General features: G+C 42.0%; 1 protein-coding gene across 1 annotated transcript in view; it reads left to right on the top strand.

Annotated features, from left to right (window-relative positions):
- The window catches only part of COL22A1 (collagen, type XXII, alpha 1), a 194,292-nt gene that overhangs the window by 82,301 nt on the left and 93,791 nt on the right, over nt 1–18,200 (top strand). The window contains exons 12-14 of the mRNA XM_010014574.1: nt 9,892–9,945; nt 11,317–11,370; nt 15,730–15,783. Of these exons, the coding sequence (XP_010012876.1) occupies nt 9,892–9,945; nt 11,317–11,370; nt 15,730–15,783 (162 nt within the window). The remainder of the gene's footprint in view (nt 1–9,891; nt 9,946–11,316; nt 11,371–15,729; nt 15,784–18,200) is intronic.

The following is an 18,200-nucleotide window of genomic DNA, read 5'->3' on the forward strand; positions in this document are numbered from 1 at the left end:
TTCCCCTATTGGGGGTTTCATCCTTTTTTTAAGCACTACCTAGAGACTTTATGTCTCAAGTCCTGTTTTCTCCAGCTCTGACAGAAAGATATTGATTTGTGTCTCAAACCCTACTGGGTAATGAACATGCACATAGTAGCAAGTGCCAGATGAGAAAAATGTGGGGTATTTTTCATGGCAAACGTTTATTTTCCTGGTGAAACAGTGTGTAGACCATTAGTGGTTGTTATTTCAATAGAAACTATTACATCTGGTGTTGTGGGTTGGTTTGGGTTTCTGGAGACTCATTTTTGTCTTTCGGGCTCTATATCATTGGCTCCACAGGGAATCTTGGCCTTAGCTTGTACCTCAAGTAAAATGGGGAGAATGATCATGACCTTTGTAATGCACTCTGAGATGAAAAATACCCAGGGAGCTGCATCATGTTATAAACAAATATGTCTCACTGGACCAAAACAAGTTATAATTTTGACAAAGACTTGACTGAGCAGCCTCAGGTATATTTGACAGTCAAGAAAGGTGTACCACTGCAGGTTATAAGTAGGTGGTGGTAAGACTTAAAGCAAGATGTTGTCTCTTGTTTGGGCATGATGTTTAGAGAGAGATGTGGAAAAATGTTGCTCATTGCAGAAAGCAATGAGGAGAATGATCAGTGATTTTGCAAATTTAACCAGCAGGGAGGATTGAAAGGAATGAGCTCTGCAAGGAAGCCAGAAATCATGGACTAGATGATGTGGTTAATCTTGAGGGAAAGCTTTCTACATGCATCCATAAGGCGTCAGAATGAGGCAGCAAAGGGGTGAACATGGAACATCATTATCAGCAGATGTTTAAGAGCAGATTGGTACTGGAGTTTGGAGTGTTCTGACACAGAACTCCTGTGCCATAATGTGGTCTACTCTGAGGTACTGAAATTGAGGGACTGATGCACCAGGAACTTCCTAGAGCAAAGCAAAAGGAATTAACAGAATTGATAGGTTTTTCTTGTAAGGCAAAATATCAACCAGTACGTGGCAAATCATCCACAGCAACAAAACAATTTTGTGAGCTATTTATAGATGTAAAGACATAAATTAATCAATGTCATGCTACATGACTGAGTTATTTTTCTACTTCAATGAACACTTTCCCTGTAGCAACTGGCAAGCTGTTTGTCTGGTCCTGAGCAGTTGCAGATGAGCAAGGAGCATCAGCTTGTACTTTGAGACAAAGAAGTTTTTGGAGCAAAGCTGTCATGTTTTTCATATCTCAAAGTGTCTGACAAATGCATCTTTAATTGAGAAACCTCTTGCCCCAACCATGTAAACAAGAAAAATTGGAATTCCAGGAATTACCGGTCTTGCTTCTGGGAATCCAACCCACTGTAATGTAGCTTCTTTCTCAGGTTATTCCTCTGCATAGTGGGATTATGGTACCAACTGATTCCAGTTACCTTTTACCTCCTATTAATTATGTTCAATCATAAATACATCTGCAAACCATGTGACTGTTTCTTAATTTGAACATTTCAGAAACTGATTGAGCAACTCTTCTAGCTGTTGAAAAAATAATTCCAAGCTCCCCATTGCACTCTCCTGTGCTCTCCCCACTGCAGAGGTAGATGTTTTCTTCAAATAAGCAGTCCACTTGAGGCAGTCTTGATTATAGATGAACCAGCAGTTAAATAATTGGCAAATAGTGTCTGACCTCCACAGTCTTTCAACAATTATTTATGTAGTAAGTGAAGGAGCATTGCAGATAATATGAAGCTGATGAACTTGGGTGCTAATGACAGCTTTGAAGTCTTCAGGATGTTTCCAGGCTATTCTGAACTCGTGTCCTTGATTAAGGTATACCTGTGTACCAAATCAGTAAGCCCTGATTCATCTTCCTGCAGCACCAAGTTTATGGATGACTATCAGATTATCTGCTTCATTATAGCTGTAATTCTGCATATTTTGATGTGAAGGTTCTTTAGAGAAAGACCTCTAGTTGTTGGTATCCATGAAAAATGATGCCCCTGCTCTAACCAGAAGAACAGTAACTAGGATCATATGATAAAAGATCAGAAGGACCCTTCTGGTCTCATGGTAGTGTCCATGATGTTTGTGATAAGGTTTAAGGGTTAAGAGACCCCTTAAAGACAAGCTGAACTCTCTTGAATTTTTTATGGGAAAGTACTTTTTGGGAACAATTGACTTCTGTACAATGCATTGACTAAAGTCTTTGATATGTCCGCAGGACAAAAAAGGTGATAACTATCATTTCGCCAGGTGGGTTTCCTCATAGACCAGCCAAAACTCTGACTTCTACTGACTCCTCTATATCATGTCCACATGAACTTTCTGTTTATTACATCAGAATATAACACAGACACCCAGCAGAGAAGATTTTCTTTATTTTTTAGAACAAACTGAAATGAACTCCAAGTCAAGATGAATGTCTTATTTCTTGTGGAATCAGAAGATAATTTCAGGTTTGGTGTCAAATTTTCCAGGATATTAATAGGGTTTTAGCATCATTAAGCTAATAGAATGCTGTATCTTTGAGAATGGCAGTCATTTGTGCTGCCTGTCTGGTCAGGAGCTTTTGAAAGTGGAGCTGAGTGACTTATATCCACTGCAGCTCTGCCTCTCAATTTATCTACAGATCATTCCTGGCTTTTAATGAAACCTTTGTCTTTGCATTGTCACTCTAAAAAAAAAAAGACAAACCCCAAACTTATAATACTTGTCAAATAAATAGTTATTTTTTATGGCTGCTGGAGACAAAGTTGTGCAGTCTTTCATTTCAGCCTCCTCAACCAGGTAGCTCCTGAATAGAAAAACCTAGGAAAGGAAAGTATTACATCCTTTGAGACCATGCAGAGTGTTCTCAGACATTTGAGCCTGAAGATCATGCTCAACTGGAGACATCTTTTCTGTCCTCCTTCACTTTGTTCATCAAATTGTGCAAAGAGTTTAATATGCAACCATGGATCAGCAGTAGGCCACTTACCCATGGTCTTCTGGTTTATTCTTTGTGAATGTCAGGTTTTGAAGTTAAAAGCAGGCCAAAAAACCAGGAGAGAGAATTAATAAACTTATGAGGGCACTGACCTAGGACACAAGAAATCTGGAGTGAATTTCTGTCTTTGTCCCAGACTCTGTGACCTTCCATATGTCTTCTGCTCAGTTACACCTCTGACTCATCATCCCTGTGAGATGAAAGCAATATTGGAGTTGCTATAACTTCCTTCTCATTTCACAGGGATGCTGTGAAGTTAATTAACAAAGGACAGAGGGGTGTGTTAATGATGAAGGGGTAACACTGCACGGTTCCATTTTGCTTCTGTTTCCATTTCATTATGCCCATTTCATTCTGTTTCTCTTCATCTCTTTCTATTCTGTTTCCTACCATGGATATGGATCCCCCCAATTTACACAGCTGTCAATACGCTGAGTGTGTATTTCACAGGGTTCTGCTTGATGGGTTTCTGAAGGTCTCCCAAAGGCACCTTTATTAGTATTTTGTGACAAGGTTATAAGTAACGTAACTAATTTTAGGACTGGAAAAGTGGCACTTTTTTGATAGATGTAGACCAGTTTGGTAGACAAAAGAAATATATAAAATCAACCTTAGAATGATCTCTCTTCTGTCTGCTCTGTAGGCTGAAGGAAATGTCCAGTGATTTACTTGAATTTGACAGGCAAATGGGAATTTAATCATGTGTTTTGGACTGATTTTCTCCTATTATTTCCTTGGTTAGTTTGCTCTCATTTCCATTAATGTGGTCCACAACCCATAGTTTGAAACGAAAGATCTGATTATAGGCCACAGCTGTTCTCTAGTTGGAAGAAATATTTGTAAACTTGGCAGCTACTTGAAGAGCTGCAAGTGGAGGAAAGAAAAACACTTAAACTTGAGTGGATTGCTTAAAAACATCAATGAGAGATTATTCCATTGTGTGCCTCTGATGGGTCTCTAGGATCAGGTCATATTGAAGTCTTCTATCTCTATCTTTTTGCATACCTGCCTATCCATTTCTTCTCTATTTTAGGTCACTTTCTTCTCAGAGAAATTAGTTTGTGAGGCTGGATATGGTTAAATCCTTGTATTAGTTGCTCCCACTCTGAGGAAACATATCATCTAGCAATCAAGGTTATCTACTCAGTAATTTCAGACTTATGTCCACCCAGCTAAGTGAGGCTTTAAGTAGAATGTAGTTATAATTTGACCGCAGACCGTACATATATAAAGTTCAGGTGACTCTTTGAGGTTCACTGTACCCAAGCGAGGTGAATTGTGGGATGGTGTGCAACAAATTAAGATATGTGTGCAGATGTTGAGCATGTAATGGAAGAATTGTTTAAAAACAAGCCAACCTTCATGGCCATGGAGGGATCATTAACTAGAGCAGGCATGATCTGGTAAATCCATGTGTTGCTGGTGTACGTGGAAGACGACCTTGTTCAAATGTAGGAATGGGATAACTCTGCTAATGTACACAAATAGTAAACAAACCTGTTTGGGTGTTTCTATACTTTCCCATCTCACCTCTCTGTTTTCAATGGATGATATGCTTGAAACCAAGGGGAGTATCTTTATTCTTTGTCACCCCAGTATTCTGTCTGCAGCAGCTGAGTTGCCCGTGCTCTGAATAATGTGGCATTTCCTTTTGTCCATTGGGTCTGGACAAACCACATAGCCATGTAAACCCTGCTTTGAAACCCCCCAGGAAGGACAGAAGTAGTGCTTGGGCCTTGCTCTGTATCTGTTGCGTGGCTCTGAACACTTCCTTTAGAAGGCTAATTCAAAATTCCTTTTTACTGAATTCTGCTTTAACTTTTTTGTTTTCATTTGATTCAGAAAACCTGTTGTTTGCAGAATTTGTATCAATTCTTTGAGAAGGGAAAGATGGAGTTTTCAGCATGATTTGCCTGGTGCTACTTTCTCAGTATTCAGTATTTTAGCTTCCCAAGCCAAGCTGCCATATTTATTAATGCACTTCCTCACAGGTACCACTACCTACACATTTGAGAGTTTTTGTCCACAAAACTATTGACCAAGGAAGCAATAGGTCACCCCATCTAAAATGTAAAACTACTCCAGAAAATGTGGGCTAAGGTAAACTGTCTTGGAAGATGTTTCTTTCCTCATCAGTAGTTTCTTATGGTTTTGCTACTTCTTCCCATTTCCCTGGTCCTTCTTATCTTCCTATTCTGGTCTAGAGGTTTCTCCAGAAAGGGACAACCTTTGAAGTTCAGGCATCCATAAAGTAGACAGGTGGCAGTAGAAAAGCATGGCATAAACAGGTAGGTTTACCTGTCAGCACCAGATTCCCACCAGGTTGAAACTGGGAGTGTAGCCATCCTGGTGGGATATAGGATTATTTTTATCCCTCTCAGTGGCACAACCAGGTTTGGCCTTGACGCAAGGAATGTGATGGGCTTATCTTCCCCAGGGCTGCCAAACCCTACCTGTTTTCCCAGTGTGGTGCCTGGATCCTCCAGCCCAGAGTGCTTGTACACTGTGTCTACTTGGCAGCTATTTCATTGGCCTGTGCTCTCTGCCTCTGCTATTTCTGTGTTATATTTACACACTGTTTGCAATTATAACCTGAGCTTTGGAGCATAGTGACTGTCATTTAGTATTTATTCATACAGTGTCCAGCAGAGTGACCCAATCAGGGAACAAAAGAGGCGTTGCTGTAATATAAGTTAATAATGGTTGAATAACTACTGAAAAGTGAGAAGTGGCATTTGTAGAAATATGTAGCTACCTGTGCACTATGTAACCTCTGTATGCTGACAGTTTGTGTCAGCATATGGCTTCATTGCTTGCACTACCTGCCTGCCCTCTCTTGCTCAGCAGCATCTGATTCCGTGTGACTGACTGCACTTCACAACTGTATTGCAAGAAAAGTCCTCTGGTTGCTTTAGATCAGATGGCAGTTTGACAAGTATTATGTCAATGGTGAATTGTTCTCTTGCTAACTTCAGTGGAAATGTTTGATTGAAGGTCACTGGTTGTTCAGCACAGAGGATGAAACCAAGCTGAAGTGGCTGGCTTTCCACTGGATAAGGAAAAGACAAGATGCTCATGAGCCTGGAAAGGAAAAGTACTGCGGAAAATCTGTGGCCTTCCTTTTGAGCACTATTGCTGAAGCTTCCCAGTAATAACTTTTTATGAGAGCAAGTAGTGATAAGACAAGGGATAATGGCTTTAGCTGAAAGAGGGTAGGTTTAGATTAGATACAAGCAAGAAATTCTTCCCTGTGAGAGTGGTGAGACACTGGCACCGGTTGCCCAGAGAAGCTGTGGCTGCCTCATCCCTGGCCGGGTTGGACACAGGGGCTTGGAGCAACCTGCTCTAGTGGAAGGTGTCCCTGCCTGTGCCAGGAGGTTAGAACTGGATGAGCTTTAAGGTCCCTTCCAAACCAACCCAAACCAGATTCTTTGGTAACTCCTCTTGAACAATATGATTTCAGGATTTATTCTTCAGCCACTTTTGTTATTTTCTAACTGCAACTTTTCCTGGGTTTAGAAAGTGGTTTCCAAGATATATACACACCAGTAAAGCCCCTCAATCCACAGTGGTGGAGGGAGAGAGGCGAGCTCTTCTGCTAACCCAACTGACCTGATTGGAAGGGCTAAGGGGAGGGAATACCTTTTGGGTATGCCACCACTTCCCTAGGTCTTAGCAGCATGCTGACTACAATGCTTGAGATTTTACCTGATTAATAAGATTGGTGGACAAATTAAAAGAAAATGTGATTTTTTATTTTTTTTTTCTGCAATGCAATTCATGAAGCTGGTTAGTGCCAAAAGCAAAAAAGAAGAAGAAATTTGCTCAGTGATGTGAATTGCTCTGGCAGCATGACTCCGTTCCACTTAGCTGCATCGTCAGTGGGGTTGTGATGGCTGGCTGTGAGTTAAGGGTGCAAGCTGTTGGTTGCTTTCCCATCCCTGCCTGTCACAGATACTTTGGCACTCTGCAAGCACAGCAGCACCGATGCTTTTCTGCTTCCTGCTGTCTTCCACTACACGCTCCTGTAGGTTACACAGTTTGCTTTGTGAGTGTGTTTTGACATAGGCAACACAATCTCTTCTTGTGCTTTTATTAAGGTCCAAATGTCTTCTGAACCTGTTCTTAGCCTGACAGGTTTTGTTTTCTTAGTGAGGGATACAAAGCAGCTGCCTGGGGATAATGGGGATTCAGTGGAAGGGAGAGATACAGCAACCCTTTCTACTCTGAAGACTGGTGGAGTTCAGTGGTGGTTCCCCAGGGGACGTTAATCCTGTCTTTATGGTCTAGGTTGTTTCTGTGCAGTTTTCTCCTTGGAGAGGAACAAGTAAAGCTGATGCATACTCAAAGATTTCCCCTGCAAACTGGTAAAACTCTCTAGCTTTACTGGAAATAAAGGGTCAGCTCTGTGCCATGCTGGCTGATATGTGGCAAGTGGTGCTTCAGTTTATGCAGCAAGAGAGGCAGTGGCAGTAGATACCAGTGAAGAAAAAGCCTTTAGTGAGCTCTTTGGAGTGATCACTGGATCATATATTCCCTGAGCATGGTTCATACTGAAGCCCTTCTTCCTTGCTTGGTGACCCTGGTCTGAGGGTGGGAGTTGAGAATGACCAGCTCTCTGTGGCCTGTATGGTCACCAAAAGGGGTATCAAAGTGCCTTTCTGCGAATGCCCATATAGCCTCTTGGTTGTGAGGGCCAACAGATCTGCTGGGGGCTCCCCATCTTTGTAGGCAACTGCTTGAGATCTGTTAAAAATCAAAAGGACAAAATCATGCTGCTTTAGTTAATAAATAATGAATGCAATAGGAAAAGCATTTTTCTCTTCCTGGGATGCTATTGTCTTAGGAGGTAAGTAACCATTTGCATCTGGGAAGAGGAGTAACCTTATTTTCAGAGGTTTTCAAACTCCAAATTGAATAAACTCTGAACAACTTGGTCTGAATTCAGTGTTGATGGTGCTTTGAGTGGGAGGTTGGACTAGAAACCTTATGAGGTCCTGTCCAGCATGAATGGATCTGTGAACACTGTGCATCAAACTTACTGACTGATGCTAAGATTAATTTGTGCAGCTGTGCCAAGAAGTTGATACTTCATGGAGAATAAAAGGGGAAAAAGAAGAGAAGGCAAAAGAAGAAGCTAATTAACCAAATTCCTTTACTTTGCATAGAAAAGGCACAGATTTTATTCCTACCTATGCTGCCCACTCTGCCATTCAACAGCAGTTCCTTCAAGTTATATCGGCCTTTTTGAGCAAATGATTTCCTTAAAACTCACGTTTGCTATTGGATTAGCTTTCTTTCCCATTAAGGAGCCATTCAGATACAGCAGATCTGATTTTCACCTCAATCTGCATTGCAAGTTTTAGACAGTGTGCTTCATGAAGGTGCAATTGGCAAGAAATATAATCATAAAAATGTTCAATGACTTTAATTTGCATATACAGCACAGATACTTTTGAGGTACTATCTTGACTTTTAAGTGCAAAATATACCTGTAAATAAAAAAGGCCATATTTTTTCACTTTGATATGGGAAACTTGCCCTGGGAATCCATCCATCTGCTGGACTACTCATGTGGGAAAATTACGTCACAAATAAGACTAAATGTGGCAGAATTTGGCCTGAATTTATTTGCACATGTAGGTAGTCCTCTGTAAGTATATACCAGCAACTTAGAAAGGTATGCATCAACTGCTTAGCCACGTTAATGCTCTTTCAAAAGGATTTTTCTGTGTTACTGAGTTTTTTACAAAAGCAGATGGAGGAAAAAGCTCCCAATCACTTAGCTCTGCTCTGTGACATGTCATCTGCCAGCAGTGCTAGTGGCTTTACAGCCCACAAATTGGTGTCTGCTCTTTCAGGTAGAAGAGACACTAGCAACAGTCCTTTAAAGGACTTACAGCAACATCTCTTGTAAAATCCAGACCTACTGATAAGGTCTAGATTGAGTGGATTCCAAGGTTACATTTTGGCATAAAGTGAGCAGGTAAAGGGGAAAAAATTCCCACATTTGGTTTTTTCAGGAAATTCCCATGCCATTGGACATTTGGTGTGACCGTATGTTAGCTGTGCCAAATTTCAAGTCCTCATTCTTTGGTGTTTACACAAAGATGGGGAGGAGGGATCAGCCAGAGGAAGACACTGGAATGGAGAATTGAAAGTGAAGCTGTTTGAATATGAGCAAGTTACAAGTGACTGAGAACAGCAGTCTTACAACAGGGAGGAGGAGTTGACCTCAACTCTCAATAGATTGTAACTGTGTTGTCCAAAATACACAGATATACCAGGGAATGGTATGGCATTTCATATGAGGTATTATTTCCATTGGTGTTGTAGGGTGAAGAAGGGCCTCCCGGCTTTCCTGGCCTGAAAGGGGATAAAGGAGAAAAAGTAAGTCCAAGTCTTAATTCATTCTACTGTGAAAAGTTTAAGAGTTTATAAAGCTATTGTGGAAGGCTCATGAAAACAGCTCCTCTTCTAAGTAAGTCTTTTGTTTTACCTGTGTGCTTTCTTGTTTTGTGTTAGCAAGGTCAGGAACTTTGTCTAAGCTTTGTAAAACTCTGAAACAGAAGAGTGGAACAGAACAGATCAGTGCTAATGCCTCCACATACAGAAACATTAGTTGTTTCTTCAATAACATAACTTCTGGACTGAGATGGCCTTTAGCTGCTACTGTGTCATCTTATTGGAGGGGGAAGAAGGAAAAAGAAATTATCCTGCACCAAGCTTGCTCTGTCAACTAGTGTGTTAATGTCAGCAGCAGCCCCTCCAGAGACTGTAAATAATAAATGTTTGCATTGAAATGATTCTCCTCATTTCTTATTCATGTCTTGATGTGTTACTCATGTCCTCGCACTTGCAACGGGTGTTAATACTGTGCTGATGATGATTCTGTTGTTGTTACAGGGGTCCCTGGGCTCACCTGGCCCCCCTGGGAAGGATGGAGCAAAAGGAGAAGTCGTAAGCCTTTTTGTTCCTTCCATGTAATCCCTGCTTTTTAGTGCAAGGCAGGCAGTGGAAATCAATCTGTATTGAGTGAAGCATGTCTTGGGGATTTGTATAGTCATTTTAGGAGCAGCAGAAACAGATGGCAGGAGGTTAATAGCCTCAGCACTCTCCCTAACACGTTTGCAGGACTCTTCTGGATTAGCCATCCTGATTTGCTCCCAGAGCAGCTCTGTTACCATTCATTAAGATGGAAAAGAGGGCAGTCATGGCAGCCTGTGGCTTGGGACCCTCTGCTGCGGCTGTGTTGGTTAATAGCTCCAGAGTTTGGCCATTTGTTTTAAATCTGGCTAAGAGTCATTGGCTGGTGGAGACGACAGGGCTGCAGGGGACCATCTTGTACTTCCACAGCGGACAGGGGTAAGAAAAATAGGTGTCTGGTCACAGAAGCAAGCACCTAAACTCCTCTTGTGCACTACTGAAGCTAAATAGCAAAGGAAGAGGTGCAGTGTTACCTCAAAGGAGGAGGCAGCATACCAAATACTGCCTGTAAAAGGACTACAGATGAAACATAAAAACACAAACGTATTTTCCAGTATCTACATATCATATTCAAGCATCCAAATCACACATTCCAGTATCTAAACCAAATATAGGTGTGTTTTAGAGCTTTTCCTGCTTGATCATCATCCCTTTGAATTCTCTTTTTCCCAGTGGTGGACCTTTATGATCTCATTCATTGTCCCTTTGTGGCAGTCAATTGCTGGTAACTGGAGGAACTTGAGGAACTGAGTCTTTGGAAGGGCAGGCATACACTAAAGTAGTGATACACAGCAGAAAAGCTCTTTTTTTCCCCTGTTGCCTACATCCTGTTTCTAGTTTGTGCCACACTCACGGATAAAACATGACAGCTTCCCAATATAGCTTCCAGAACCAACACAACTTCATCACATCACATGTAGCATGGTCTGGGCTTGCGCAGTAACATACCTGGACTTGTAGAATTTCTCATAGGATGCATTTTTTGCACTGTGAAGTCATCATTCAAAACCAGATGTGTTATGCTGTCTCCAAGGAATCCATGCTTGTAGACTGTAGTCAGTGCAAGCTGTACACAGCTTAGGGAACTAACTTCTTGCTACTTAGGTGATTGTGTTTGAAGAGCAGATGAATAGCTGCTTCAGTTTTCAGTTTGCCTCTTTCTGCTTTGATTTGTGTGAAGAAAGCACACTGCAGACTTTCAGATCTCTGGGTAATGATGCTCAGGACTGTAGTTATTAGATAGAGTTTCCATTTCTAAGGTTGTATGTAATGACTATTTTGAGCCATCCTAGCTTTTATATAGAAAAGGTTAGCATTTACCACCAGTATTGCTGTTACTTGCAGGGTGAACCAGGACAGCCAGGAGCATTTGGACTGCCAGGGCCAGCAGGCCCAAAGGTAAGCTTTCCATTTCTTCTTTACATGGGCAGGCATTGTTTCACTGACTTTTTATATGTGTGTATTGCTTAAATTACTTTTAGTTTATGGCTTTCTGCATTCATCAGTGTGAATATCAAAAGTCAAACTGCTAGTTTTCATCAGGGGTCTGCTAAGGTATCAGCATTTAGGCAAGGTATGTAAAAAGCAATACCTTTTGTTCAATCAACAGCACAGCTGTTTTGGGGCACATGAGCCTTGCTTCATGTCTTCAGTAAGCATTTCCAACTCTCACAAAGATGTGGGTGAGAATTATCCTTCCTCTATGACCGGAGAAAAGAATTGTTCATGGAGTAATCCTAGTCTGGATGTTTCTGTCTATTTTGGGGGCTTCAGTTCTGCACCAGTAGACAGTAGCTGAATGATACAGGACATTATGCTTATATCACTGGGTTTGCTTCAGATAAGGTGTTTCTGAATGCAGATCTGGCAAAACTCAGGTGGTTGGCAGAAATGTGCCTAAATTTTGAAGTCATTCTCGTGATCAACTCTTTAACCTCCTTTCAAAGCCTCAGTTCTTCTTGCTTTGTTCCCTGGTTACTGAGGGGATAACTACCCCTCCTTTGATTTCAGTCTTGTTATAGCATAAAAAGAAGATGGTGCACTAGATTGACAAGTGTGTTTCCAGGGGCATCACACACAGCAAGGTCAGCTTTGCCTATGAAAGGTGCTGCAAGGACAACAGATTCATTGCCCAAGTTTCTCACTCATTCTGTTCCTGTACAATTAACAACCTTTGAGAAGTGCATCTTTCTGGAGGAGCCATATTAGGTCATCTAAATCTCCCACTGAGTTCACCTTTGTTCTTACACGGGAATTAAGTACCTGAACACCTTTCCAGATACAGTCCTGATTGTCACTTGGCTCTCTTTGAGAGGACTTAATGAAGGACTTTATTTATACAGGTCCTTCTAGGTTCCTCAGCTATTCTGAGGCTTTTGAGGGTATCAGAACTAATGGTGTGCTTGTGGATTAGTGACAATAATTGGTAGCCATCCCACAGCTCTCTGTGGGACCCATATTGCCTTCAGCAACATGAAGGGGTTGATTGTGGAAGCTGCAGGCAGCGTGTTCAGCAAAGGATGGGCTGAGCTGAGTGGAGGCACTGTGGATACTGTTTTGTCCTTCAGTGGGATTTGGGAGTGGATGAAATGAACTGAATTCATCACCCACTAATGCCTGTCAGCTGCATCTCTTCTATGACACAAATACATGTTTTATCTCTTTCCTGCATGCTTCCCATAGTGGTATTACAAACCAGTAAGCTATATGAGGGTCCTTGAGGTACACAGTTTCTCACCCTTGCTTTGCAAAGCTTTTACAAACCAAGCTGAACTGAGGCATCTATATCTACCTCCAGAAGGGCTTGATCCTGCACAGTGCTCCATATTTCCCACCAGAATCATCAGGCATATAAAGTCCAGCCAAGTAATGAGGCAATGCTGAATAGAAGTTCAGCACTATGGGCTAGGCAATACAGTGGCTCTGGGCTGCACCCCAAGCACCCCAAGCTCCATGGAGCACTCCCTTGCATTTTCTCTGGTTAGCTGGGATTTGGTCCTTCCTGCCTCAGTCCATCTTCATTTACATGGAGCCAGGCAAGCACAGTGCATGCTCAGCAGTTGTATGTGCACCCCAGAAATCTCAGCCCCCTGTTTATCTGCTTGGCTCAGGGATTTCCAGGCTTCTGCCTCAATGGGAATTGCCAGAACTCTCTTCTAAGGAGGTGCCTTGCAGCTTGCACAGCTCTCATTCACTGTGTGATGCTTCTAGTAGGACAGGTAAGGGTAGAGCAGACTTCTGGTAATAGGGCTTCAGTCCACAGAGGTACCTTAATGGATGATGACACCATTAGGGTACACATTGAGGCCCTCAGTGACATGGTTTAGAGGTGATCTTGGCAGTCCTGGGGTAATGGTTGGACTTGATGATCTTAAAGGTCTTTTCCGACCTAGTTGATTCTATGATTCTATGTGTGGGTTACAGGAGTGAAATGGCCTGTTTGTCATCTCTGGTTTTACTGCTTTTGCTGCTGAGTGATGTCTCCAGGGGAGATTGTTTCTAGCTCAGTGTCTTCATCATAACAATGTGTTGGGTTTTTGATGTGTTTGTTGTTCTGTTTTCTTTTCCATTTGCTGGGTAGACCTCATTGCTTACCATGAAGAATGTATGAACTTGCTGGCTATGAGCTGGTGGAAGTAAAGAGCTCTAAACAGTCAGCTTTGTGCTAATCAGTGTTGGAGCTTCTGGTTATAGAAGATGTCACTGTAGACTGAGATGGCAAGAAATAGCCACTGGTCAGTGGAGAATGGTCCCACATAACCCATGGGACCTGGCAGGTTAATTTAATTGGAGTAAGTGGGTCCAGATTAAAAAGGCCATAGCTCAGGTCCCTCACCATATTGTACGAGTGAAACAAAGCCTGAGTTTTTTGAGACTAAGCCCTTTAGCCTGTGAAATCCTGTAGCAAATACTCAACCTTTTCCTTCTTTTTCCCCCCATATTTTTAGTAAACAGTTAATGGGATTTTCTGTGGCTGTCAATGCTGTGGCACTGACAGAACTGTAACATGCCCATCTGAACTGACAGTTATCTGCACTTGATAGAAAAAACAGAGGCAGAGGGGAAAAAACATCAAGGCTTTGAAATCTGAAGTATTAGGTAAGAGTTTCATTTTGACAAATTCCCTTCTTGTTTGCTTCAGCTGTCAAATGTCTCACACTTCTCTGGTTTACCAGACATGATCTCAGCACACGCCTTGAGTGGGATCAGCAAGTCCTGTCATTCAGACAAACCCAGTTTCTCTGTCTGTAACTTTTGCTGAGTGTTACCATGGTTTATGTAACGGTACTGAGTTGGACTTTGATAATTTGGACAATTTGGAGCAGGCCTTTATTTCTCTATAGGTTTTACCTTCTTTGATAGTAGTATTTTTCTGCAGGCTGCAGGAAGAGCATGTCTGCTGCCATTAGAGGACTTGTCCTACTTCCTTAACTTGCAGGTCCTCAGGCACCTGATGTTGTGAAGATCCCTAGAACTTTGCTTGTGCTTAAACCCAGCTCTTGCTAACTGGTTTGTGAGTTGTGAATCCCCCCTAGTTTGCCATGTTATTTGCTTCCATGCTTAAAGGTTCAGCCAGTTTTTGTGAACTACTCACAAGCTTCAGGGCACAGGTTCATCTGCTTTAGCAAGTCAAGTCCTCTCTGGCCAAGGGAGAGGGAATGTTTTGGAAATGGGGAATGCATTCTTTAAAACAGTGGTGGAACACTGGCCAACTACAGATCAGCCAGGCTGCCAGGTCTGTGCTTAACAACTGCTCCACATGAGATTATCATTTGGGCTAAGGTGAGTGTAAACAGGGATGTTCTGCTAATAATTCATTGCAAATACATCTTGGGGGTTCATTTAATTTGGTTGTGGGGTTTTTTTGTCTGCTTTTTTGTCCTTTTTTTTAAGAAGAAAATATCTATTAATATGAAATGCAGAAGTGATTTAAAATTAAAATCTTGATCTGTTTTGAAGCTTTATCCAGTACAGCCACCCAATACAAAAGTTAACTGGGTGGGAAGGGAAGTGAGATAAGAATCAGTCATAGGTGACAGCTGATGCCAAACCAGTTGTTGTGGTCAACCTTTCAGGTCCAGTCTGTCTCATTAGAGTGGTTTTGAGGGTTGAGGGTGTTCAGCTGAGGATGCAGACCATTTTCAGGCATTGTAAACCACACAAAAGCACACAATGAGAGTGCTCTCCATGTCTCCGGGGAAAGTCAGTGCGCAGCCAGCTGAAGGACTCATTTCTCCCACTGCTGAAAAGAAACATTGGAGAATATAGTTCTGATCTGTTTCTTTTCATTTATTCTTCAAAATATATGATATTTTGAAGTCTGTGATTCATTTATGCTGGGACATGGCCTTTGCTTCAGTGTTTGCAGCAACGTATGCCTGTGCTATGTTCCACTGTCACTGTGTTCAGGAGCCAAGACAGAGCTCAATCACCCTGCATGTAATGGGCAGGCAACAACTGATGCAGCCAAAGCCTTTGAAATAACCTGTAGAGGAATTTTCATGGGACAGTTTGCCTTTGCAGGGCAAGACTGAAAGCAGAGAATAAAACTAGAGACAGAAGAAAACATTGGGGTATCACTTTGGGTAAGTAGCTGGAAAGTCAGACCCCGCTCTGTGTATTAGCACTGAGACAGTGGAGAAGCTTCAATAGCCTCTTGTGAGCCCATAAATACAACTTACATCTCTGAATAACTGATTTTATTCTTGTTATGTGAGACAGTTTCTAGTGTTTTACTGTATCTCAATTCCTTGCCAGGGATCCGAGGGGAAACAGGGTCCTCCAGGAATCAAAGGCTACGTGGGTGCACCGGTAAGTCATGGCTTTTAGTACATTCTTAATGCTCTGTAAACTTTCTTTACTACTTCGGTGTGTTCTTTCCAGCTATATTTTTCTTTATCATTATTATTAAGCAATATAGTGTATGTCTGACCACTTATCTCTACCATGTCCAAATAGAGACATTTTCTTGACTTCATTTTCTTCTGATTTATTTAAACAACAGACCTGTAGACAGCAGAGAGATGTCAGTAGAAATGATTTGATTACTGAGGTAACAGCCAGTGATTTTGTGATGCTTCCACTGTGTTGATGCACCATTTATACGGTGCTTGAAAACTTCATCATAAAGCCAAAAAAACCCCTAAACCCTACCTCTCAGCAAGTTTCCAATTGTATTGCAAAACTGTCAGGGAATAGCCTTTAGGCTCGAAGACAAATCTGCCTTGAATGAGCAGACAGCAAGACCAAAATAAATCAGATTCTGTCAATTAACTTCTCTGTCTTGTGGTCTCACTGTGGCAATTATGGAGACAGCCTCTAAAGGCTGATTGGATTTTCTGAGGTTTAAGCACCTGACTGGGTCAGGACACCCCCTGGTATCAATATGGGCTGGAGGATGCAGGGATTGAGAGCAGCAATAAGGAGGACTTGGGGTGTTGGTTGATGAAGCTCAACATGACCCGTCAGTGTGCACTCACAACCCAGAAACCAACCGTGTCCTGGGCTGCAGCCTCAGAGCATGAGCAGCAGGTCAAGGGAGGGGATCCTGCCCCTACACTGTGCTCTTGTGAGACCTCACCTGGAGAACTGTGATCAGCTCTGGGGAAACAACATATGAAGGACATGGGCCTGTTGAGGCAGGTCTGGAGGAGGCCACAGAGATGCTCTGAGGGGTGGAACAGCTCTGCTCTGGAGACAGGCTGAGAGAGCTGGGCTGGTTCAGCCTGGAGACGAGAAGGCTCCAGGGAGACTTTAGAACAGCTTCCATTGACTAAAAGGGGCCTAGAAGAAACCTGGAGATGGACTTTTTACAAGGGCATGTAGTGATAGGACAGGAGAGAATGGCTTTAAGATGATGGAGGGTAGATTCAGATTAGATAATAAGAATAAATTCTTCACTATGAGGATAGTGAGACAATGGAACAGGTTGCCCAGAGAGGCAGTAGATGCTGCATCCCTGGCAGTGTTCAAGCTCACTGATCACTGAGCAACCTCGTCTACTTAAAGATGTCCCTGCTTAATGCAAGGGTATTGGACTAGGGGAACTTCAAAAGTCCCTTACAACCTAAACTCTTCTATGATGCACATCATGTAGTGACTTACCAGATGTGCTCATGCACTGAAAGATTTCTGTGTACCAGCCAAGGCTTGTTTTACAACTCACTACAATGAAGTCAAATGTATTTAAAAGAGCTGGAGCACTTTTGTCTTTTCTCATGTCTTTCTGCATGCTCTACTAGGGGAACTTCAAAAGTCCCTTACAACCTAAACTCTTCTATGATGCACATCATGTAGTGACTTACCAGATGTGCTCATGCACTGAAAGATTTCTGTGTACCAGCCAAGGCTTGTTTTACAACTCACTACAATGAAGTCAAATGTATTTAAAAGAGCTGGAGCACTTTTGTCTTTTCTCATGTCTTTCTGCATGCTCTTTTCATGTATGGTATAAGGCTGAATTTGTATTAGGCTTGAAGATGATGATAGGGGTGGCATTACCTGCCAATGTGATAGATCTCTTTCAATATTAATGAGATATATGGACAAGGTTGTGAGAACATTTCCTTCCTGCTCCTTGAGTCACCTTTTTGTGTGACAAACAAAGCACTTGTGTGATGCACCATTACTGAAGGTCCTATCCGTTTCTACCATAAGACCAACATTTGGCTTCTGCTGCTGGGGAGGAGCATGCAGTAATAATCTACTCAGTCTATACATAGTCCCCATAGTTATTAATGTATTAAAGGAGTCATATTTTTAAACCTCCTGCCGTTTATTCTTTGGAAATAGCGGGGTTATTTCTTTGCAGTGTGGGAAACTGCAGGCTCAGTTTGGGTTGTCAGAGAAGGACAGGGCTGTGCAGAGTTTGCTCACAGACAACCATGGCCTGAGATCTGAATATGCTATTTATGTAAATCATCCTAGTGGCCAAATAAACCCAGACATGTAGATCTCATTAGCTTAGAGGTAAGTCTTCACTGTAGTGTAAAATACATTGAAGTTTAAATACAGATGTATTATTAGAATAAGAATCATTTTAAGATTTGGCAGTTTTAAAGAGGCCATTAGTGACTGAACATATTCGTCTGTCTATAACTATTAGTTGGTTGCTCAGTTGCTATAATAAAGGTAAAATACAAGGTGTTTGCTGTGTCAAGGGAAGGTGAAACTTGTTCCTGCACATTGAGTCCATTGCCTATGTTAGCATCACTGTCTTTCATCAAACT

The sequence above is a fragment of the Nestor notabilis genome, unplaced genomic scaffold, assembly GCF_000696875.1.
Source record: "Nestor notabilis isolate BGI_N333 unplaced genomic scaffold, ASM69687v1 scaffold780, whole genome shotgun sequence".
In the NCBI taxonomy this organism is placed as follows: Eukaryota; Metazoa; Chordata; class Aves; order Psittaciformes; family Psittacidae; genus Nestor; species Nestor notabilis.